This window comes from Coregonus lavaretus (assembly GCF_964263955.1).
Source record: "Coregonus lavaretus genome assembly, chromosome: 20".
Lineage (NCBI taxonomy): Eukaryota > Metazoa > Chordata > Actinopteri > Salmoniformes > Salmonidae > Coregonus > Coregonus lavaretus.
Genome location: NC_140007.1, coordinates 13,647,884 through 13,673,730, shown reverse-complemented (window position 1 = coordinate 13,673,730; position 25,847 = coordinate 13,647,884). Strand labels below are relative to the sequence as shown.

Genomic DNA, 25,847 nt, shown 5'->3' with positions numbered 1-25,847 from the left:
CACCAAGTTGCAAAGAGTTTAGCCCCACTTGTGGGTAGAAAGAGGCTCATGATCAACTTGCAGAACCGTAACATTACTATATGCTGTGTTTCAACTTGTGATGCAATCTTTCCTTTATACTAACTTTCAGCATCAAACTTGCAAAGCTTCCCCTCGAACATATAGTGAACAAAAATATAAAAAAGAAACATGTGAAGTGTTGGTCCCATGTATCATGAGCTGAAATAAAAGATCCCAGAAATGTTCCATATGCACAAAAACGTATTTCTCTCAATTTTTTGCACAAATTTGTTTACATCCCTGTTAGTGAGCATTTCTCCTCTGCCAAGATAATCCATCCACCTGACAGGTGTGGCATATCAAGAAGCTGATTAAACAGCATGTTCATTACACAGGTGCCCCTTGTGATGAGGACAATAAAAGGCCACTCTAAAATGTGCAGTTTTTTCACACAACACAATGTCACAGATGTCTCAAGTCTTGAGGGAGCGTGCAATTGGCATGTTGACTGCAGGAATGTCCACCAGAGCTATTGCCAGAGAATGTAATGTTCATTTCTCTACCATAAGCCGACCTCCAACGTCGTTTTAGAGAATTTGGCAGTACGTCCAAATGGCTCAGAACCGCAGACCACGTGTAATCATGCCAACCCAGGACCTCCACTTCCGGCTTCTTCACCTGTGGGATCGTCTGAGACCAGCCACCCAGACAGCTGATGAAACTGTGGGTTTGCACAACCGAAGAAACAGTCTCAGGTAAGCTCATCTGCATGCTCGTCGTCCTCACCAGGGTCTTGACCTGACTGCAGTTCGGCCTCGTAAGCGACTTCAGTGGGAAAATGCTCACCTTTAATGGCCACTGGCATGCTGGAGAAGTGTGCTCTTCACAGATGAATGCTGGTTTCAACTGTACCGGGCAGATGGCAGACAGCGTGTATGGCATAATGTGAGCGAGCGGTTTGCTGATGTCAACGTTGTGAACAGAGTGCCCCATGGTGTTGGTGGGGTTATGGTACGGGCAGGCTTAAGCTACGGAAAACAAACACAATTGCATTTTATCGATGGCAATTTTAATGCACAGCGATACCGTGACGAGATCCTGAGGCCCATTGTCGTGCCATTCATCCGCCGCCATCACCTCATGTTTCAGCATGATAATGCATGGCCCCATGTTGCAAGGATCTGTACACAATTCCTGGAAGCTGAAAATGTCCCAGTTCTTCCATGGCCAGCATACATTTACATTTTAGTCATTTAGCAGACACTCTTATCCAGAGCGACTTACAGGAGCAATTGGGGTTAAGTGCCTTGCTCAAGGGCACATCGACAGATTTTTCACCTAGTCAGCTCGGGGATTAGAACCAGCGATCTTTCGGTTACAGGCACAACGCTCTTAACCACTAAGCTACATGCCGCCCCATACTCACCAGACATGTCACCCATTGAGCACGTTTGGGATGCTCTGGATCGACACCGTGTTCCAGTTCCCGCCAATATACAGCAACTTCGCACAGCCATTTTAGAGGAGTGGGACAACATTCCACGGGCCACAATCAACAGCCTGATCAAATCTATGTGAAGGAGATGTGCATGAGGCAAATGGTGGTCACACCAGATACTGACTGGTTTTCTGATCCACAGCCCTAACTATTTTTAAGGTATCTGTGACCATCAGATCCATATCTGTATTCCCAATCATGTGAAATCCATAGATTAGGGCCTATTTATTTCAATTGACTGATTTCCTTATATGAACTGTAACTCAGTAAAATCTTTGTAATTGTTGCACGTTGCGTTTATATTTGTTCAGTGTATTTTAATTTGATGCTATCCCACATGCTGTAGGTGAAATCGTCATACCTGTACATAGAAATACATATTTTCTTCAATATGACCAAAGTATAAAAAACATGAAGATCTTTCTAAATAGTTCTTTAGAGAACTGTATATCCTCAGCAACCTGAAAACAACGCTCTAGTCAGCCTATTCATATAATAAAATCCCTGTTCTCACACATGGCCGTTCCACACTGGGGCCATCTGGGTGCTTTGGCTTATGCTCCATTTCCTTAGCCTCGTGTTTCTTTGCCTGTGCTTAGCATATCTGATCCTCCAGAAATCCAGCAAATTCAATAAGGGTCCCAGCACACACCTAACCTACCCTAGCGCGACCACCCATCGGTCCCCTGCTGCCCCGGGCTCTGGTGCTCCTGCACACCATCTGACCTCCTAAGGAAAGCTAATGCTAACCAGAGCCAATTGCCTGACCAGAGGATTCAGAGCACGGAGATAGTATGATAATAATAATAATAATATGCCATTTAGCAGACGCTTTTATCCAAAGCGACTTACAGTCATACGTGCATACATTTTTGTGTATGGGTGGTCCCGGGGATCGAATCCACTACCCTGGCGTTACAAGTGCTGTGCTCTACCAGCTGAGCTATGATAGTCCCTGATTGCTAACTAACAGGGAGCTGCCTCCTGACTCTTAACGTGTCAATAGAAAAATGGCGTGTTTTGGTACCATTGCATTGACATGGGGGGGGGGGGGCTGTGCTGTGTTCACTAATGCCAGTTACTGCCTATGCAGCCATGACTAAAGAGCTCCAGTACATATCCTTGAGCCAAGAGCGGAGGCAGCTGTGGCCTGGTGATTTCATCTGAGCGAGTGGGAGGTGAGAACAGGCAGAGTGGAGGGGACAAGGACAGAGAGAGTGTCGTGTGTGTGTGGGTAACAGAGGGACAAGCATTACTCTTTACTGAAAGACTGGGATGAAAGATAATACAGGTATTACTGTCTAAATGTCTACCCAGAGACATGTCATATTTTTGCCATTTGAGCTTTTGCAAATACTTACACTGCATTTACACAGGCAGCCCAATTCTGATATTTTGCCCAATTATTGGCTAAATAGCTGATCTGATTGATCAAAAGACCAATTAGTGAAAAGAATATCAGCATTGGACTGTTTGTTTAAACGCAGCCATAATGTCAGGACAAGTATAAACGGAAGGTGTACATAGGAATGCAGTTGCACCATCTAGTGGTGTTGTAGTTGTACTCAAATTAATTTTTGTAAAACTACATTTTATATCAGGTACATTTACATAACATTGTTAGTGATGCATCATTAAAAAAATATTTTCCAGAAGAATAAATCTGATTAAAACATTTACTTACAATGTTTTTGCTGGTAGTATATATTTTAACAATGTAAATCTTTTAAGGTTATGTGAATAAAAAAAGTACTTTAAATGACTAAGGAAAAAACAGAGAACAGTGTTGTTTACGTTGGCCATCACAGAGCTACATGAACAGTAAAAATTACTTTTCAACTACACAAAGGACATTTCCCACCTGCTTCACACAAAAATAGGTTAAAGCATGGAGAGCGGTTTCATGGTAGTGCTTGCTTGCCGTGAATTCATATTGCAGCTCACAAAGAACCAATTGCAAGACAACAAAATGGGAGCGTCAGAGCAGAATCATTCACATTTAAGAAAAAGTAGGCAGATTGAAAACCAATAAGCACCGGGACAGTTTGGGGGTAAACTAATTCATACAGATTATTTTAGGACAAGAATATACAGCACTACTTGCAAGTGTGGAAAAATTGCACTTACCGTTAATTGTTTTCTCTACGGCCATTGAAAGTATATCAGTATAAAAGTACACCTTTTACAGCTCAATGGCTGTGTTTACACAGGCAGCCTAATTCTGATCTTTTGCCCAATTATCAGCTGACCTTATTGGCCAAAAGACCAATAAGTGGGAAAAGATCAGAATTTGTCTTATTGTGTAAACGCAGCCTACAAACTTTTGAATTCTCAAACATTGAGAAAATTGACAGACTGACAACAGTGCACTACAGACATACACTGAGTGTACAAAATATTAAGAACATTTATAATATTGAGTTGCACCCCTCCTTCTGCCCTCATAACAGACTCAATTCGTTGGGGCATGGACTCCACAAGGTGTCGAAAACGTTCCACAGGGATGTTGACTCCAATGCTTCATACAGTTGTGTAAAGTTGGCTGGATGTCCTTTGGGTGGTGGAGCATTATTGATACACAGAGTTAACGGTTGAGCTTGAAAAACCCAGCAGTGTTGCAGTTCTTGACACAAAAAAGTGCGCCTGGCACCTACTACCATACCCCGTGTTCAACGGCACTTAAATATTTTGTCTTGCCCATTCACCCTCTGAATGGCACACAAACACAATCCATGTCTCAATTCTTCTTCTTTAACCAGTCTCCTCCCCTTCATCTACACTGCTTGAAGTGGATTTAACAAGTGACATCAATAAGTGATCATAGCTTTCACCTGGTCAGTCTATGTCATGGAAAGAGCAGGTGTTGTTAATGTTTTGTACCCTCAGTGTATAAGCTCTGAATAAATTCTAACAACGCAGATTTGTGGATGTTTTAGCAGGTTAATTTAGATCATATTGGTCATTGTTTCACTAAAATGGTTAACCAACATACTAGATACGTTTGGGGACATACACTACCGGTCAAAAGTTTTAGAACACCTACTCATTCAAGGGGTTCTCTTTATTTGTACAATTTTCTACATTGTAGAATAATAGTGAAGACATCAAAACTATGAAATAACACATATGGAATCATGTAGTAACCAACAAAGTGTTAAACAAATCAAAATATATAGCCACCCTTCGCCTTGATGACAGCTTTGCACACTCTTGGCATTCTCTCAACCAGCTTCATGAGGTAGTCACCTGGAAGGCATTTCAATTAACAGGTGTGCCTTCTTAAAAAGTTAATTTGTGGAATTTCTTTCCTTCTTAATGCATTTGAGCCAATCAGTTGTGTTGTGACAATGTGGGGGGGTGGGGGTATACAGAAGATAGCCCTATTTGGTAAAAGACCAAGTCCATATTATGGCAAGAACAGCTCAAATAAGCAAATAGAAACGACAGTCCATCATTACTTTAAGACATGAAGGTCAGTCAATACGGAAAATGTAAAGAACTTTGAAAGTTTCTTCAAGTGTAGTCGCAAAAACCATCAAGCGCTATGATGAAACTGGCTCTCATGAGGACCGCCACAGGAATGGAAGACCCAGAGTTAACTCTGCTGCAGAGGATAAGTTCAGTAGATTTATCAGCTTCAGCAATTGCAGCCCAAATAAATGCTTCACAGAGTTCAAGTAACAGACATCTCAACATCAACTGTTCAGAGGAGACTGTATGAATCAGGCCTTCATGGTCGAATTGCTGCAAAGAAACCACTACTAAAGGACACCAATAAGAAGAAGAGACCTGCTGGACCAAGAAACATGAGAAATTGACATTAGACCAGTGGAAATGTGTACTTTGGTCTGGAGTCCAAATTTGAGATTTTTGGTTCCAACCGCCGTGTCTTTGTGAGACGCGGTGTGGGTGAAAGGGTGATCTCTGCATGTGTATTTCCCACCGTAAAGCATGGAGGAGGAGGTGTTATGGTGTGGGGGTGCTTTGCTGGTGACACTGTCTGTGAGTTATTTAGAATTCAAGGCACACTTAACCAGCATGGCTACCACAGCATTCTGCAGCGATGCGCCATCCCCTCTGGTTTGGGCTTAGTGGGACTATCATTTGTTTTTCGACAGGACAATGACCCAACACACCTCCAGGCTGTGTAAGGGCTATTTTACCAAGAAGGAGAGTGAAGGAGTGCTGCATCAGATGACCTGGCCTCCACAATCCCCCGACCTCAACCAAATTGAGATGGTTTGGGATGAGTCGGACCGCAGAGTGAAGGAAAAGCAGCAAACAAGTGCTCAGCATATGTGGGAACTCCTTCAAGACTGTTGGAAAAGCATTCCAGATGAAGCTGGTTGAGAGAATGCCAAGAGTGTACAAAGCTGTCATCAAGGCAAAGGGTGGCAATTTGAAGAATCTCAAATATAAAATATAATTTGATTTGTTTAACACTTTTTTAGTTACTACATGATTCCATTTGTGTTATTTCATAGTTTTGATGTCTTCACTATTATTCTACAATGTAAAAATATTGAAAAATCCTTGAAAACGTTTGACCGGTAGTGTAACAAATAAATCACCATATCAGTTTTGATATCACCCATTTGCCAATGTGGCTTAAAAGTTAATGAAAGTAAAATAAAAATAGACAACTAAAAATGCATGTAAACGCTGTACAACTTTCAGAATTCCCCCAAATATTCCATAGTGTCTGATCAAGTTTTGATGTTCTGTTTCCAATCTACATCAGAAGAGATACTTTCGACATGTGTCAGATCCACACCTGCACTCCACCCGAATCCGCTTTTTGGGAGAGCTTGGGAGTCCCGCTAAACTGAAATTTGAGTCCATCCTTGTGCTCTCTGCATCAACTGGATCAACTGCAATGACAATGTCAAGAGCAAAATTCAGCCAAGATAGCCTAACAACTGAGAAACATGTGTTATGGTTAGCTCACCTGCACCACATAATTGTCAAACTGTTTAACAAGCCACATATGAAAACAGTATTGCCCAAGCATCAAACACACTCAAGACTAAAAAGCTATTTTGATCTCTGTAGCTCAATTGGTAGAGCACGGCGCTTGTAACGCCAGGGTAGTGGGTTCGATCCCCGGGACCACCCATACGTAAAAATGTATGCACGCATGACTAAGTCACTTTGGATAAAAGCGTCTGCTAAATGGCATATTATATTATTAAATTTCCAGTGCTCACTAATTCCATTGCATTATACAATTTCAAGGTGTGTTACTGTGGTACCGAAAAGACAGTGGGTTTACCCAATTGCACTTGCCTACCTAACCCTGAAAGAACTGAGTAGGTGATATGACACATTTGGTGTCCACTGCCCACACCCACCTATGTAGTTAGTCACCTGCAATGTCCACTAGCAGCGATTGGTGATGACAAAGTAACAGAGCCCATTCATTTTCAATGGAAGGAAATTGACACGCCTAAATGAGCCAGGTGAAACATGCAAAGCAAAGAAAGCAATGCAATGTTTTTCTTTTTTGATGAACTCTATGCAAATCTCCAGCGATAGTGCGGCAAGATTTACAATTGAGGCTCAGGATAGCTTCCAGCCAGTGCTGTATTGGAGGTTGATAAATTCACTACCTATCACGCTGTGTGCTTGCTGCTCGAAAGAAACACCATGGTGATCAACTGTTGGAAAATCAAGTGACTTTCAGCTGATATCAACCGTTAGTCACTCTTAGTAACAGCAGCTGTATTATCTACCTTTAAAGGGATCCTGTGAGATTCTGGTAAGTTATTCCACTTACCCAGAGTCAGATGAACTTGTGGATACCATTTTTATGTCTCTATTCAACTCCTACCCTACGAGGTCCGGAGCCTGCTGGTTTGCTGTTCTACCTGATAATTAATTGCACCCACCTGGTGTCCCAGGTCTAAATCAGTCCCTGATTAGAGGGGAACAATTAAAAAATGCAGTGGAACTGGCTTTGAGGTCCAGAGTTGAATTTGAGGGATGAGTGCAGTATGAAGAAAGTTAGTTAGTTTTTTGAGTCAATGCTAACTAGCGTTAGCGCAATGACTTCAAAGTCTACATGTACGGTAGCATACGCTAGCAGAGACAAATAAATGGTATCCACAAGTTCATTTGACTCTGGGTAAGTAGAAAAACAGCTTAATTGCCAACATCTCTCAGTATTCCTTTAAAGTTTAAACTGTCATGTTGTGGTCATGTTAGGCAGTGAAACACCACACTTACTTTGCATCTTGTAGTCAAAAGTGAGCTCTTCTCCTGCCCTGATGGAGCGTGTTGAAAATAAAGCTATCCTCGGGAGTCTCTCATCCAGGTTGTCTATAAACACATTGTATACTTGCAGGTTGGGGTTGCACTGCAAAACAGAGACAACTTCAAGGTTAATAATAAGGTCCAATGCAGCCGTTTGTATCTCAATACCAAATCATTTCTGGGTAATAATTAAGTACCTTACTGTGATTGTTTTCAAATAAAATGGTCAACAAAGAAAAATAGCTTCTTAGCAAAGGGCAATTTCTCAAGCAATAATTTAGCTAAGACTGTCTGGGAGAGGTCTGAGTGGGGAGGGGAAAACTGAAAATTAGTGGTTATTGGCAGAGAGGTTTGGAACTCATTCTTATTGGTTTATTAACTAATTTATAGCATGGCGTTGTTACCATGGAAGGCCAAAACTCCATCCCGCCAAAACAGTCTGACATTTCTGGTGTTTCTTTTCAAACAGCTTTTACACTAAAAGGGCATTATCATAATTTTCACAATATTATTCCAACCTCAGTGTTGAAATATATATAAAACACAGGAAAATCACATTTTTGACTGCAGTGGGCCTTTAAGGTCAAAGCACAACTACAGCAATCAATGATATATTTCAGAATAGCCTACTGCTTATAATACATAAATAAAAATACAATTATATTATGATTTTCATACAATTGAGAAAAAAAGTCTGTTCACTATAACTCTTACTCAGTTTGACAAATCTGGTGCACTTCTTGTTCCGTATGAGAAAGCCTATTACAGGGCAATACTAGAACACGTCCATGGGAACTCAAGAGGCATTTTGAACCGCTTCTATTCTGCTGTGTCTACGATGCGACTGCTTTCACTTGGGCATAGAATACCAAAATATACTACTACCGAAAGGTACGACATGGTGCTTTGGCTCCTCTGCAGGTATGTCTCATGTTTCTGAAAGGTTAACTCATATGATATGACAAATGTGCCACTCACACTGTGGTTGACAAAGTGGGAGATGTTGCCATGGTTAGCAGCATCCACCGTATAAACGTCCTCCACGTAGTCCAGGTCAAACAGGTAGGTGGCGCCTTGCCGGTCGTACAGGTGTCCTCTCTTCTCCGCCTCGTCCGATGTGATGATCTGACGGAGGCAGATGCACAAACCACTTAACCAACCGCTCACAAACACCCCGAATACAAATTTAAGTTAAAGCTTGTGTTCAAAAAGCAGACGCAGACACATACTACATGTGTCTAATGTTCTTTGTCAATTACTCTAATCCAGGCGTTTTCAAAGTCTGAGACAGTGGGCCACCCTTCAGAGAACTTCAAGACAACCCCCCCATTGCAACTATTTATTTTTCAGTTGTAAAATAAATAGTTGTAATGAAACTGTTAGAAAACCACTTTTTATTTTTGGCCACTCCATCCTGATTGCTAGCTATTATAAATAATTAATTATTATTCAAATCAGATTTTTTAAATCTATTACAAGGCATGTCATTGCCCTTTTAAGACGCCATTGCCCCTTTAATAATTATGTTGCGCAGTTGGACCTAAACCATGCTCCAAACATATTTTTTTTTACCACGAGCGCAATTTTAGGAGTTTAGAAATAAACATGGCAGCACTGTAAAGTTGGGATACCATTCTTTTAAAATGTAGCCATCAAAGCTTCTTTAAAATAAATAAAAATAACTAACACCCTTGCCTTTCGTGAACTAACACTCGCACTTGACTTTCTCCTACTAGCACTAACTTCTGATAGCTACTTTGATGAAAAATGTACTTACTATAACTGATATGTGGTTGTCTCACCTAGCTATCTTAAGATGAATGCACTAAGCCATTCTGGATAAGAACGTCTGCTAAATGACTAGAATGTACAAAATATTTTTTTTTACTGAAACTCTGGCACCCCCCAGGGAGGCACGCCTCACTCTAATCCAATTTTAACATTAGTTTCGTGACAGAATAGCTCATTCTGGTAAAAGCAGCTGACATGATCGGCCAATACTTCTTACCTAAAGTATTGGCCAATACTTTATACTACTCACCTCTCCAACGTACTCCATGACAAAGGTGTTCTTTTTGATGTGCTGTAGCGCACGCACGCCCCAGCCTCGGCCGTTCCCAGTCTTGAAGATGCACAGGTCGAACTGAATGCCCTTCTGGACCAAGCGGTTGGAGCAGTCAGGCCCGCAGCTGCAGCGGGCGTTACACTCGTAGATGGGCTCCCCGGCCCGCACTCGCACCTGGCCCTTGTCAGTGTAGGCCAGGCGGTGGAGGGAGGCCCCGGGGCAGCAGCCTCCGACCGGATCACTAAAGCAGTCCTTACACTCACAGCCCACGGCCATCTCGTTGAGCACGATGCCCTCGCCCACCTTATAATTGGTGATGTAGGTGAAGTTCCTGGGCGGGCCGTCTAGGTCCACCTCGTTAAGGACAAAGATGCGGCCCGGGTGGTTACGAGTCTTGTTCAGGTCGGCCTCCCAGCACTGGAGCCTCTTGCGGAGCTTGGCTTTCTGCACCAGGGTCCAGGCCACATCCTTGTCCAGCCGCTTGGGGCAGGTGGTCCGCCTCTTCAGCCGACTAAGCTCTCGCTCCATGTCCATGTGGAACTGCATCATTAGTTTCCTGCACTTGAGGTTTTTGCGGGGCTCCCATGTGTTGGTCGACTCGGGGTAGCCCTTCCATTTAACCAGGTAGAACTCCTGCTCCTGAGTCACAAAAGGAGATATGACTTGAGTTACGCATTATGCCACAAAATATTAAACGTGGTACATTTGATACATTATGCATGCATACAGTGCATTTGGAAAGTATTCAGACCCCTTGACTTTTCCCACTGTTACGTTACAACATTCTAAAATAGATTTTTTTTTCAATACCCCATAATGACAAACCAAAAAGAGGTTTAAACAATTTTAACAGAAAAATCACACTTACATAAGTATTCTGACCCTTTACTCAGTACTTTATTGAGGCACCTTTAGCAGCGATTACAGCCTCGAGTCTTCTTGGGTATGTATTTGGGGAGTTTCTCTCATTCAGCTCTACAGATCCTCTCAGGTTGGATGGGGAGCTATTTTCAGGTCTCTCCAGAGATTCAAGTCCAGGCTCTGGCTGGGCCACACAAGGACATTGAGACTTGTCCCGAAAGCCACTCCTGTGTTGTCTTGGCTGTGTGCTTAGGGTTGTCGTCCTGTTGGAAGGTGAACCTTCACCCCAGTCTGAGGTCCTGAGCGTTTTGGAGCAGGTTTTCATCAAGGATCTCTGTACTTTGCTCAGTTCATCTTTCCCTCGATCCTGACTAGTCTCCCAGTCCCTGCCGCTGAAAAACATCCTCACAGCATGATGCTGCCACCACCATCCTTCCCAGCCAGGTTTCCTCCAGACATGACGCTTGGCATTCAGGCCAAAGAGTTCAATCTTGGTTTCATCAGACCAGAGAATCTTGTTTCTCATGGTCTGAGTGTCTTTAGGTGCCTTTTGGCAAACTCCAAGGGGGCTGTCATGTGCCTTTTACAGAGGAGTGGCTTCCTTCTATATACACACACACACACACAATACACAGCTCTGGAAATAATTAAGAGACCACTGAAAAATTATCAGTTTCTCTTTACTATTTATAGGTATGTGTTTGGGTAAAATTAACATTTTTGTTTTATTCTATAAACTACTGACAACATTTCTCCCAAATTCCAAATCAAAATATTGTCATTTAGAGCATTTATTTGCAGAAAATGACAACTGGTCAAAAATAACAAAAAAGATGCAGTGTTGTCAGACCTCGAATAATGCGAAGAAAATAAGTTCATTTTCATTTTTAAACACAATACTAATGTTTTAACTTAGAAATCAATATTTGGTGGAATAACCTTGATTTTCAATCACAGCTTTCATGCGTCTTGGCATGCTCTCCACCAGTCTTTCACATTGATGTTGGGTGACTTTATGCCACTCCTGGCGCTAAAATTCAAGCAGCTCGGCTTTGCTTGACGGCTTGTGACCATCCATCTTTCTCTTGATCACATTCCAGAAGTTTTCAATGGGGTTCAGTTCTGGAGATTGGGCTGGCCATGACAGGGTCTTGATCTGGTGGTCCTCTATCCACATCTTGATTGACCTGGCTGTGTGGCATGGCACATTGTCCTGCTGGAAAAACCAATCCTCAGAGTTGGGGAACAATGTCAGAGCGAAAGGAAGCACGTTTTCTTCCAGGACAACCTTGTACGTGGCTTGATTCATGCGTCCTTCACAAAGACAAATCTGCCCGATTCCAGCCTTGCTGAAGCACCCCCAGATCATCACCGATCCTCCACCAAATTTCACAGTGGGTGCGAGACACTGTGGCTTGTAGGCCTCTCCAGGTCTCCGTCTAACTATTAGACGACCAGGTGTTGGGCAAAGCTGAAAATTGGACTCAGAGAAAATGACCTTACTCCAGTCCTCTACGGTCCAATGCTTATGGTATTTAGCAAACCTCAGCCTGGCTCTTCTTTGCTTCTCATTGATGAAGGGCTTTTTTCTAGCTTTGCACGACTTCAGCCCTGCCCCTAGGAGCCTGTTTCGAACCGTCCTCGCCGTGCACTTCACCCCAGCTGCCGTTTGCCATTCTTTTTGTAGGTCACTTGATGTCATCCTACGGTTGTTGAGTGACATTCGAATGAGTTGGCGGTCATCCCGGTTTTCGCCCTCTGCCGGTCTGTAGCTTTGTTGTCCCCAATGTCTGCTGCTTGACCTTGTTCTTATGAACCGCCGTCTTTGACATTTTAAGGACGGAAGCAACCTGACGCTCACTGTATCCCTCTGCCAGTAAAGCCAGAATTGAACCCTTCTTTTCCTCACTCAAACCTTTTCAACTCTTTTGGCATGGTCCATAGTTATTTTTTGATTAATATTACTTTTGAGGTACTATTAGCACTGTTTTTGCCATCCAGCTGGTCCCATTGCAAGAGGATAGTGATGACCACAGCAGTAGATTTTATACTTTTCCTCGTTAAATAAGATTTGGTTCAGGTGATCACCTAATCAGTACCTAATTCAGTAGAATGAGGTGTGCCTGTGTTGGAATTCAACAGACACTGGAATGGAATGGCTGTCATACATGTAGAGATGCTGATTTAAGAAAAATTGGCAGTGGTCTCTTAATTTTTTCCAAAGATGTATGTATATATACAGTGAGGGAAAAAAGTATTTGATCCACTGCTGATTTTGTACATTTGCCCACTGATAGAGAAATGATCAGTCTGTAATTTTAATGGTAGGTTTATTTGAACAGTGAGAGACAGAATAACAAAACAAAAATCCAGAAAATCGCATGTCAAAAATGTTATAAATTGATTTGCATTTTAATGAGGGAAATAAGTATTTGACCCCCTCTCAATCAGAAAGATTTCTGGCTCCAAGGTGTCTTTTATACAGGTAACGAACTGAGATTAGGAGCACACTCTTAAAGAGAGTGCTCCTAATCTCAGTTTGTTACCTGTATAAAAGACACCTGTCCACAGAAACAATCAATCAATCAGATTCCAAACTCTCCACCATGGCCAAGACCAAAGAGCTCTCCAAGGATGTCAGGGACAAGACTGTAGACCTACACAAGGCTGGAATGGGCTACAAGACCATCGCCAAGCAGCTTGGTGAGAAGGTGACAACAGTTGGTGTGATTATTCGCAAATGGAAGAAACACAAAAGAACTGTCAATCTCCCTCGGCCTGGGGCTCCATGCAAGATCTCACCTCGTGGAGTTGCAATGATCATGAGAACGGTGAGGAATCAGCCCAGAACTACACGGGAGGATCTTGTCAATGATCTCAAGGCAGCTGGGACCATAGTCACCAAGAAAACAATTGGTAACACACTACGCTGTGAAAGCCTGAAATCCTGCAGCGCCCGCAAGGTCCCCCTGCTCAAGAAAGCACATATACAGGCCCGTCTGAAGTTTGCCAATGAACATCTGAATGATTCAGAGGAGAACTGGGTGAAAGTGTTGTGGTCAGATGAGACCAAAACCGAGCTCTTTGGCATCAACTCAACTCGCTGTGTTTGGAGGAGGAGGAGGAATGCTGCCTATGACCCCAAGAACACCATCCCCACCGTCAAAACATGGAGGTGGAAACATTATGCTTTGGGGGTGTTTTTCTGCTAAGGGGACAGGACAACTTCACCTCAAAAGGGACAATGGACGGGGCCATGTACCGTCAAATCTTGGGTGAGAACCTCCTTCCCTCAGCCAGGGCATTGAAAATGAGTCGTGGATGGGTATTCCAGCATGACAATGACCCAAAACACACGGCCAAGGCAACAAAGGAGTGGCTCAAGAAGAAGCACATTAAGGTCCTGGAGTGGCCTAGCCAGTCTCCAGACCTTAATCCCATAGAAAATATGTGGAGGGAGCTGAAGGTTCGAGTTGCCAAACGTCAGCCTCGAAACCTTAACTTGGAGAAGATCTTCAAAGAGGAGTGGGACAAAATCCCTCCTGAGATGTGTGCAAACCTGGTGGCCAACTACAAGAAACGTCTGACCTCTGTGATTGCCAACAAGGGTTTTGCCACCAAGTACTAAGTCATGCTTTGCAGAGGGGTCAAATACCTATTTCCCTCATTAAAATCCAAATCAATTTATAACATTTTTGACATGCGTTTTTCTGGATTTTGTTGTTGTTATTCTGTCTCTCACTGCTCAAATAAACCTACCATTAAAATTATAGACTGATGTCTTTGTCAGTGTGCAAACATACAAAATCAGCAGGGGATCAAATACTTTTTTCCCCTCACTGTATACATACACACATACAGTATTTTTTTAAAATATCTTTATTTTAACAGGGAAAAACAGACTGAGACCTGGATCTCTTTTACGGCTGTGCCCTGTGTAAACATGTTGACATGTACAGTTTTAGACATACAGACAAGAACATTTCAAACATACAAAACAAAAACACAATTCAACAGAAACAATCACAGACAACATCATATTGATCCTCCATAACATTTTTAAAATGGGCAAGGGACACCAGAGTGTCTAACTTAAGTTGGATCTGCAGTTTGTTCCATAAATAAGGTGCAAAGGAACTGAAGGCAGTCCTACCCAACTCTGTGGAGACCACAGAAGTCTCTAATGTAATCCACATCTGTGATCTGGTTTTAAAATTAGTATATCTAGTGGAAATTAATTATGATATATATGGAGGTAGTTTTAAAAGAAGTGCTTTATAAATAAACAAGAGAGCATGTTGCTCTCGCCTCACAGATAGAGAGGCCCAACCCACATGTTGATATAGGATACAGTGATGAGTTTTGAAACTGTCACCTGTGATAAACCTGACTGCACAATGGTAAATAGCATCCAGTGGTTTTAATGTGTTTGCCGATGCATGCATATAGATAATATCACCATAATCTAAAACGGACATAAAAGTAGCCTGCACAATTTGTTTTCTATTTACGGAGGACAGACAAGCCCTGTTTCTGTAAAGGAACCATATCTTTAATTTGAGCTTTTTTCCCAATTCAGTAACATGTTTTTTTTTAAAGAAAGCCCATCATCTAACCATACCCCTAAGTATTTATATGCAGAGACCTGTTTGATTTGAGTACCATCCAAGCTAGTGATTACAAAAGTGTTTCTAATTGAGTTTAGACCTAGAAAAAAACATGACATTTGTTTTCTTAGCGTTTAAAACAAGTTTAAGCTGTAAAAGAGACCCCTGTAATATCCTAAAATCAGACTCCAACTGCATTAAAGCTTGGTCTGCTGTTGGAGCAATAGAGTACATCACTGTGTCATCTGCATATAAATGGAATTTACAATATCTGACATCACCAATGTTGTTTATATAAAGTGAGAACAATAGTGGGCCAATTATTGAACCCTGAGGGACCCCTTTAAGTAACTGTAAGGGGTCAGACTTGACCCCGTCGACCATGACGGCCTGAGTTCTATCTTTAAAATAGTCATAAAACCATCGACAGGCATCAGTGCCCAGTCCTATAGATGACAGCTTACTCAAAAGGATAGCATGGTCTACAGTGTCAAAAGCTTTTGACAAATCTACAAACAACGCAGCACAGTGTTTTTTATCATCTAAGGCATTTGCAATATCATTTACAACAAGCATAGTGGCCAATGTGGTACTGTGTTTAGATCTAAAACCAGATTGATTGGGGCTAAAAATACTGTTAACAGAAAGAAAAGATTGTAACTGTTTGTTGACTATAGATTCTAGGATCTTTGCCAGACAAGGGAGCCTAGAGATGGGTCGATAGTTATCCAAATCACTACAGTCACCTCCCTTATGTAATGGCAGAACAAAAGCTGCTTTCCACACCTTAGGGATATTTCCTGTGCTTAATGTTAGATTAAAAATGTGTGTCACTGAACCAGCAATGATAGGTGCAGCACACTTAAGTAAGTACGGGTCTAAATTGTCAGCGCCTAAGGATTTCTTAGTATCAATGGACAGGGCAGCTAGAACCTCTGCTTCAGTTATTTTCTGGAAACTAAAGACAGGGTTACCATTTTTCAGAGTAACAGTTGAAAAGCAAGACGAAAAATCAACTAACTGGCCAGTACCACAATGGTCATTTTTATTTTCAAATCAAAACCAGCAGAGATGAAATGCTTATTAAAAGCATCACAAATATCATTTTTTCCCACTTAGAATACAGGAGTCTGAGATAATTTGCTTAGGAAGAGAAACAGCATAATTCCCCTGTTTCAGTGAATTAACGGTTTCCCAAAAATTTGCAGGATCTTCTGCAGAATCTGTCATAGCATTAAGGAAGTAATTTGATTTTGACTTTGACAGCTGCAGTACATTTATTTCTCAATTGCCAAAAAAAACAGCCAATCAGCTGGAGTACCTGTTTTCCTCGCCAAGGCCCAGGCCCGATTCTTTTGCAGAAAAAGACCTGACAATTCAGGAGAGAACCAAGAACTGGTTCGGTTTCTTACTCTGTGATTCTTAAGCGGGGCATGTTTATCAGACATAGAGGTAACAATAGAAGAGAAAAAAGCAAGGGCTAAAACCGGGTCCAGAAAGCAGCAAGTGGATAAAAGCTCAGAGTGATATAAGTCAAGGATAAAAGCTTGCTGTGAGAAATGTTTATAATTTCTCTTAGAGATTATACAGGGATCAGAGTGTTTCAGCCTGGTATCTCGAATACAAGCAATAGAGCAGTGGTCACTGATATCATTTGAAAAAAAAAAACACTGGCTGTGTATTTATGGGGGGTATTTGTTAGAATAATGTCTAGTAGAGTAGATTTTACTGGATTCTTAAAGTTGGGACGGGTTGGTTTAGTTATCAGCTGAGTTAGATTTAGCTCAGTACAAATATCTTTTAATTTATCGGATACTGGTGAAAGCCAATCCAGGTTAAAATCTCCCAAAATCAGTAATTCAGAGTTTGCATAGTTAGACAGTATATCAGATAATTTGCATAGAGTACAAGGAGGAGTTGAGGGGGGGCGATATACCCCTGCTAGAGTTAAATGAGCATTATTAACAAGTACCACATTTAAAACTAGACATTCATATTGCTTTGGGACAGAGGTTGATATGGACACACAAACATTTAAGCAGCATTTTACATAAATCGCGATACCACCACCTCTACCAACTTTATCAGCTCTATAAATATTGTACCCAATCAACTGAACATCTGAATCAGGCACAGAATCACACAGCCACGATTCAGATACAAATCAGTACGTCAACATTTGATTGTGAGACCAAAATTTCAATCAAGTCCAACTTTTGGATCAGGCTTCTAGCATTCAAATGAATTATTCTAATGCCATTGCTACGGGAATTCATATCAGATGTATCCAAGGTATCACCTGAAGCTGCACTGACTGAGCAATAAACCATTTTTCGGGCTATTGACAGAGCTCCATTTTATGGGGACAAGATTACTACTAACAATACCTCTCTGCATGTAAGTAGTATTCGCAATACGGTGATTGGACAATAATCTAGGAATTGCAGAACGGTTGTTAGCTGAAGTTTGTTCCATATTTGCAATTGAGGGACTAATTAATGAAACTGGGAGAGGAGCATTGAACATAGTCTGATAGGGGAGCGTACAATCTCAAAAGTCAACCCCCGAAAATACACAACGTCAGGTATCAAAGGCTCTACATGAGGCAAGAGTAAGAGACATGTTGGTGGAGAGGATGCTGGAGCCATACCCGTTTAGATGTAAATTGTCCCGAAGAAATAGACCTGGTCGGTCTGTAAAAGCTGCAAAGTTATCCACAAAAGGAATTCCCATCGTGCAGCAGTATCCCTTAAGCCAGGTGTAATTGGCGTATACGACTAAAAACCATATCCGTGTAGCGTGGGGATGGAAAAGGACCGGAAACAACACACTGCTTCCCAGATTCCAGCAGCGTATTTATCAATGTTTTAAAATCGTCTCTCAATTTCTCTGACTGCTGGAGTTTAATGTCATTTGACCCAACATGGACAATGACAGTTGAAGCGGCGGAGTGCTTGCTAATAAGTAGCGGTAGCATGGAATTTAGGTCAGGGATCCTAGCGCCAGGGTAGCAGAAAGTCTCAGCTTTCCGGATTGAAACGTTTCGGACCATGGATGAACCCACCACGAGAACGGAAGGACTACAGATGGGTTTATTGGGTAAATGATGGGGCCTCTCCCGGGTGATCTGCTTCCTAGCAGGTTGAGGGTGGCTAGCAGCTGAGACTGACGACCTAGCGGTAGGCAAGGAGTGCAGATGAGTGTGCTTGGGCACTTCCACCTGAGAGTGAGACGGCAGCAGTAGAGATGTAGCGGAGGGACCCTGTACAGTATGATTGGAATGCACTTCCAGGTCTTTCAGGACCTTGAATCTCCTCCCCAATTGTAGCACTTCCGAAACATTTGATGGATTCCGTTTCCTGGAGTGCTTTACTCCCCGGACAGCAATCCAGGCATCCTGAGGCGGAGCAGAAGGGGTGGAACAGACCGGGCCCTTCGGTTTAGCTCCTAGCCTGGGCCATGGCTCATTTAAGGGAACCGAATAGAGTTTCTCCGTTACAGGCTCCCCAGAAGTGGAGGTGCCGAGCCAGGGGCAGGTGACGTCGTCGATTTTGGAGGTGGTTTGTGCAACCATGGAGTCCAGGAGTTCCTCGTCCTCCTTGATCTGGCCCAAGACAGATACTCTCCCCTCCAGCTCAGCGACTCTCTGGCTCAGGTACATCCAGGGGTGAGCGAAGCCATGAGAGACATCCAACTTGCTCCTCTCTGTAGGTCGTCTCGTCGTTGTTGGTAACCAGGAATCTGGGACACAAACTTGCGGTCCCAGCCGCAAAGGCTGACCGCGTCGCGGAATCAGTAGCAATGCAAACTTTAGCTATGATTTTAAAACGATTTCATAAAAACAACAAACCGAGTGTAGGCAGTACACGGTTCTGTTGCGCGCTCTGATGACGTCTGTTGCGTGATGACCTGTGTGAAAGTCAAGAAAAGTGAGTACACCCCTCACATTATTGTAAATATTTGAGTATCTTTTCATGTGACAACACTGAAGTAATGACACTTTGCTACAATGTAAAGTAGTGAGTGTACAGCTTGTATAACAGTGTAAATTTGCGGTCCCCTCAAAATAACTCAACACACAGCCATTCATGTCTAAACCGCTGGCAACAAAAGTGAGTACACCCCTAAGTGAAAATGTCCAAATTGGGCCCAATTAGCCATTTTCCCTCCCTGGTGTCATGTGACTCGTTAGTGTTACAAGGTCTCAGGTGTGAATGGGGAGCAGGTGTGTTAAATGTGGTGTCATCGCTCTCACACTCCCTCATACTGGTCACTGGAAGTTCAACATGGCACCTCATGGCAAAGAACTCTGAGGATCTGAAAAAAAGAACTGTTGCTCTACATAAAGATGGCCTGGGCTATAAGAAGATTGCCAAGACCCTGAAACTGAGCTGCAGCACGGTGGCCAAGACCATACAGCGGTTTAACAGGACAGGTTCCACTCAGAACAGGCCTCGCCGTGGTCGACCAAAGAAGTTGAGTGCACATGCTCAGCGTCATATCCAGAGGTTGTCTTTGGGAAATAGACGTATGAGTGCTGCCAGCATTGCTGCAGAGGTTGAAGGGGTGGGGCGGTCAGCCTGTCAGTGCTCAGACCATACGCCGCACACTGCATCAAATTGGTCTGCATGGCGGTCATCCCAGAAGGAAGCCTCTTCTAAAGATGATGCACAAGAAAGCCCGCAAACAGTTTGCTGAAGACAAGCAGACTGAGGACATGGATTACTGGAACCATGTCCTGTGGTCTGATGAGACCAAGATAAACTTATTTGGTTCAGATGGTGTCAAGCGTGTGTGGCGGCAACCAGGTGAGGAGTACAAAGACAAGTGTGTCTTGCCTACAGTCAAGCATGGTGGTGGGAGTGTCATGGTCTGGGGCTGCATGAATGCTGCCGGCACTGGGGAGCTACAGTTCATTGTACTGTGACATACTGAAGCTGAGCATGATCCCCTCCCTTCGGAGACTGGGCCGCAGGGCAGTATTCCAACATGATAACGACCCCAAACACACCTCCAAGACGACCACTGCCTTGCTAAAGAAGCTGAGGGTAAAGGTGATGGACTGGCCAAGCATGTCTCCAGACCTAAACCCTATTGAGCATATGTGGGGCATCCTCAAACGGAAGGTGGAGGAGTGCAAGGTCTCTAACATCCACCAACTCCGTGATGTTGTCATGGAGGAGTGGAAGAGGACTCCAGTGGCAACCTGTGAAGCTCTGGTGAACTCCATGCCCAAGAGGGTTAAGGCAGTGCTGGAAAATGATGGTGGCCATACAAAATATTGACACTTTGGGCCCAATTTGGACATTTTCACTTAGGGGTTGTACTCACTTTTGTTACCAGCGGTTTAGACATTAATGGCTGTGTGTTGTGTTATTTTGAGGGGACAGCAAATTTACACCGTTATACAAGCTGTACACTCACTACTTTACATTGTAGCAAAGTGTAATTTCTTCAGTGTTGTCACATGAAAAGATATACTCAAATATTTACAAAAATGTGAGGGGTGTACTCACTTTTGTGAGATACTGTATATATACACATACACTACCGTTCAAAAGTTTGGTGTCACTTAGAAATGTCCTTGTTTTCCATGAAAACATACATGAAATTAGTTTGAATAGGAAATATAGCAAAATGCATAGGCAATGTAGTCATTGACAAGGTTAAAAATAATGACATTGAATAGAAATAATTGTGTCCTTCAAACTTTGCTTTTGTCAAAGAATCCTCCATTTGCAGCAATTACAGCCTTGCAGACCTTTGGCATTCTAGTTGTCAATTTGTTGAGGTAATCTGAAGAGATTTCACCCCATGCTTCATGAAGCACCTCCCACAAGTTGGATTGGCTTGATGGGCACTTCTTACGTACCATACGGTCAAGCTGCTCCCACAACTGCTCAATAGGGTTGAGATCCGGTGACTGTGCTGGCCACTTCATTATAGACAGAATACCAGCTGACTGCTTCTTCCCTAAATAGTTATTGCATAGTTTGGAGCTGTGCTTTGGGTCATTGTCCTGTTGTAGGAGGAAATTGGCTCCAATCAAGCGCCGTCCACAGGGTATGGCATGGCGTTGCAAAATGGAGTGATAGCCTTCCTTTTTCCAAGATCCCTTTTACCCTGTACAAATCTCCCACTTTACCGCCACCAAAGCACCCCCAGACCATCACATTGCCTCCACCATGTTTGACAGATGGCATCAAGCACTCCTCCAGCATCTTTTCATTTGGTCTGCGTCTCACAAATGTTCTTCTTTGTGATCCGAACACCTCAAACTTCGATTCCTCTGTCCATAACACTTTTTTCCAATCTTCCTCTGTCCAGTGTCTGTGTTCTTTTGCCCATCTTAATCTTTTATTTTTATTGGACAGTCTGAGATATGGCTTTTTCTTTGCAACTCTGCCTAGAAGGTAAGCATTCCCGGAGTCGCCTCTTCACTGTTGACGTTGAGACTGGTGTTTTGTGGGTACTATTTAATGAAGCTGCCAGTTGAGGACCTGTGAGGCGTCTGTTTCTCAAACTAGACACTAATTTTACATTTTTGTCATTTAGCAGACGCTCTTATCCAGAGCATACATTATTTTTGTATTTTTTCATACTGGCCCCCCGTGGGAATCGAACCCACAACCCTGGCGTTGCAAACGCCATGCTCTACCAACTGAGCTACATCCCTGCAGGCCATTCCCTCCCCTACCCTGGACGACGCTGGGCCAATTGTGCGCCGCCCCATGGGTCTCCCGGTCGCGGCCGGCTACGACAGAGCCTGGAGCCTAATGTATTTGTCCTCTTGCTCAGTTGTGCACCGGGGCCTCCCACTCCTCTTTCTATTCTGGTTAGAGCCAGTTTGCGTTGTTCTGTGAAGGGAGTAGTACACAGCGTTGTACGAGATCTTCAGTTTCTTGGCAATTTCTCGCATGGAATTGCCTTCATTTCTCAGAACAAGAATAAACGGACGAGTTTCAGAAGAAAGTTATTTGTTTCTGGCCATTTTGATCCTGTAATCGAACCCACAATTGCTGATGCTCCAGATACTCAACTAGTCTCAAGAAGGCCAGTTTTATTGCTTCTTTAAACAGCACAACAGTTTTCAGCTGTGCTAACATAATTGCAAAAGGGTTTTCTAATGATCAATTAGCCTTTTAAAATTATGAACTTGGAATAGCAAATACAACGTGGCATTGGAACACAGGACTGATGGTTGCTGATAATGGGCCTCTGTACGCCCATGTAGATATTCCATTATTTTACATTTATCAGCCGTTTCCAGCTACAATAGCCATTTACAACATTAACAATGTCTACACTGTATTTCTGATCAATTTCATGTTATTTTAATGGACTAAAAAATGATTTTCTTTCTAAAAAATGACATTTCTAAGTGACCCCAAACTTTAGAACGGTAGTGTGTGTGTTTATGTATGTATGTTCACCCGACCAAGAATATCTCAATCAAATGCCGACCATATTATCTCCCAAGATCTAAGGCACTGGTTCGAATCCAGGCTCTGTCGTAGCCGGCCGTGACCGGGAGACCCATGGGGCGGCGCACAATTGGCCCAGCGTCGTCCAGGGTAGGGGAGGGAATGGCCGGCAGAGATGTTGGTAGAGCATGGCGTTTGCAACGCCAGGGTTATGGGTTCGTTTCCCGCGGGGGGCCAGTATGAAAAATATAAAAATAATGTATGCACTCACTAACTGTAAGTCGCTCTGGATAAGAGCGTCTGCTAAATGACTAAAATGTAAATGTAAGAATTTCTTTGGTTATAGTCACGGCCGTGTATATCCCCCCTCAAGCCGATACCACGACAGCCCTCAAAGAACTTCACTGGACTTTATGCAAACTGGAAACCACATATCCTGAGGCTGCATTTATTGTAGCTGGGGATTTTAACAAAGCAAATTTGAGGACTACGCTGCCGAAGTTCTATCAACATATCGACTGTTGTAATCGCGCTGCTAAAATCCTCGACCATTGCTATTCAAACTTCCGGGATGGTTACAAGTTCCTCCCCCGCCCTCCTTTCAGCAAATCTGACCATGACTCCATTTTGCTTCTCCCTTCCTATAGGCAGAAACTCGATACTGTTATTTTATTGCGATTCGATGTTCCAAACATATTACTCACCATATGTCTGCAGAGGGACAAGAGAGAGCCATGAGAAAACGAGTTTGGATCAGTCATGGCAATAAATGTGCTGAAAACAAATTGGCTCCCTATTTAAAAAGAAGATTGAGAACAAAGTTTGAAGGAAAAATACTGGCATTTTGGTGCAGGTACAGCTAACTTGCGGAAAAATAATATTGCAATGTTGCCAAAAGAATATCCTGATTTGTAACTATCGATTTTTCCCCCCCATCACTAATAGAGATCCTATTAAATTACAGAATGTATGGTCACATGCCCCTAGCTGTAAATGCTGACTGATGATCTCTTTCTCAGTTTCCATGGACTGCTTTATGGACTGTGGCTTTATGAAACCAAATGTTAAAAGGAATCACCAACTGATGGTTGCAATTCTTGATAACTCCAGGACTTGCCTCAGCCTTCATAGTCCCATAGAGAATTAATTGACTCACCTTAGACTTCTTGTAGTCACAGAGGTACTCAACCTCATAGTCATCGATGTTATGCTTGTTCACCCGTAGCTGTTTACAGTGGAGCCTTTCACGGCGGCAGACAGCCTGCAGATCGTCCAAAGACAGCTTGCAGGATACGCTGCAACCTGCAATGTAGTAATTGTAGCCACCATGTTTAGCCAGCTAAGTTACAAATAAACGAGACAAAATTAAATATATTCAGCTTGAGTATTCTTATTTCTAATTGCAGACACTGCCAGACAGTTCTACCGAAGATAGGCAGAAACTGCTTATCCAATAGAAATCCCCGATATCGCTTGTAGGCGATGTCATGGCGACGTTGGCTAGCTAAACTCATGCGCAGAAACACTTCACCGGGTCTAACGGTTGTTTCGTGCGGAACTGAGCATGTGCAAGCCGTCAAATCAAAAGGCACGCCTAAGATATAGTTGTTTTTAACGAAAATGAAAACGTGTCAGTTTGTCACGTTCACGAGGTTGGAGTAATAAAATGTTCAACTACTTAAGACATTTGCTCGAATCTAGGTTGGGCCTTTAGATTTCGAGACAATGAACTACTAAGGAAGAATTCTTCACTTCTCAAACCCCATCCTGGTCTGCTTGGTCTGTTTCGCATGCATTCCTGGAAGTCTTGCGATGTTACGCCTCTGGTTTTAGAAACTCTGTGGTTCTCCTGAATAAGGTCTGCGTTTTGGCGCGTTAAATTATGTTGTTTGTAAGTAAATAGGGGTGTCATAAAACCACGCGAATTTTCCTCAAATTGACGCATCCTAATGCCACGCTGCTTGCTAACTACCTAGTTTTTAGGCTAGTTTAGTTAACTAGTAGTTATTCCATATCCGTATGCATTATTTTGGCTTACCGGTTGCAACTACAAGCTGTTAGTAAAAAAAGACCACACAATCGAAATGCGCAGATAGAACTGCCAACTCAACTTCCTTGTTCTTGCTGTAACCTGGCTAGGTATTCCATGACAAGCGTGTGTTAAAGGTCGCTGAATTAAGCGTAACGTTTTAATTTCAAACAGCCACAATATGTCAAAAACACAGCACATATATACGTATTAACGTCCCACTCTCCTTACCTTCCAACTCTTCCGCCATGTTTACTGCACCGCCAAAATTGAACAATCCTTCGATTGCGGGGAAAAAAAACTTTCGAGGAAGCAGCTGTTCCATGCTGTTGATTGGATGCAGCAAATTCTAGCGGTATTTCGATTGGAGCACAAAAAGCTCTGCGACTGCAAAACTTTGCAAATATGTAATCCTTTTGCGAGATCAGCAAGGTATGGAAACAGAATAATACGCATATTCTCACTAATGTTCAGAGAATATTGGGCAAAAAAATAAAACATTTATATCCTTATTTATTAATTCAACCATTTGAAATGTGTAACACTAGATGGTGCAGTAGACACACAATTTCAAAATTGGCTCTACTACATGCATGGGGGAGTTAACAGTAGCCAGAGCAGTGCTTGATTTGGGATGAAAGAAGTGCAGGAGCTGTCTTTTTCCAAGTCGGTCTATTAGAGTATGTTCACCGAAATTCGCAAATGCCATTATGCTATAGAGACCTCTAATTATTCAATGTTAAGGGTTCATACACATTTTCCATGACTATTATAGCCTACATTAAAAATTAAATAAACATAATTGACACTGGAAGGCTGCTGCGTCTGATCCCATGTAGGCCTACCATCTCCTGCCGTTGTGCCCTTGATCAAGGCAAGGCACTTAACCCCCCACAAAGTAGAACTGCACTGTTAGTCACATGTTGCCAACCCTCCATCTGGAGAACTCCTGGGTGTGCAGGCTTGGCTTTTGATCCAGCCCTGAAACACCTAAGTCTGCTTATCAAGGTCCTGTTGAGCAGATTATGTTTAGGCTACAATGTAGTTAGACCAGGGCTTCAACAAAAGCCTGCACACAAAGTAGCTATCCTGGAGGATGGTTGCCACCCTT

The 25,847-nt window shown here is 42.8% G+C and overlaps 1 protein-coding gene across 1 annotated transcript; it reads right to left on the bottom strand.

Moving 5' to 3' along the window:
* Positions 1–6,177: 6,177 nt before the first annotated feature.
* LOC311147621 (histone-lysine N-methyltransferase SUV39H1-like) lies at positions 6,178–24,986 on the bottom strand (the record flags this gene model as incomplete). The annotated part of the gene is made up of 6 exons (XM_084184355.1): positions 6,178–6,369; positions 7,724–7,853; positions 8,729–8,875; positions 9,792–10,454; positions 23,864–24,009; positions 24,968–24,986. 6 exons carry the CDS (start codon positions 24,984–24,986, stop codon positions 6,236–6,238), a joined length of 1,239 nt encoding a protein of 412 aa, XP_084040481.1. The 3' UTR covers positions 6,178–6,235.
* Between the last annotated feature and the right edge of the window lie 861 nt (positions 24,987–25,847).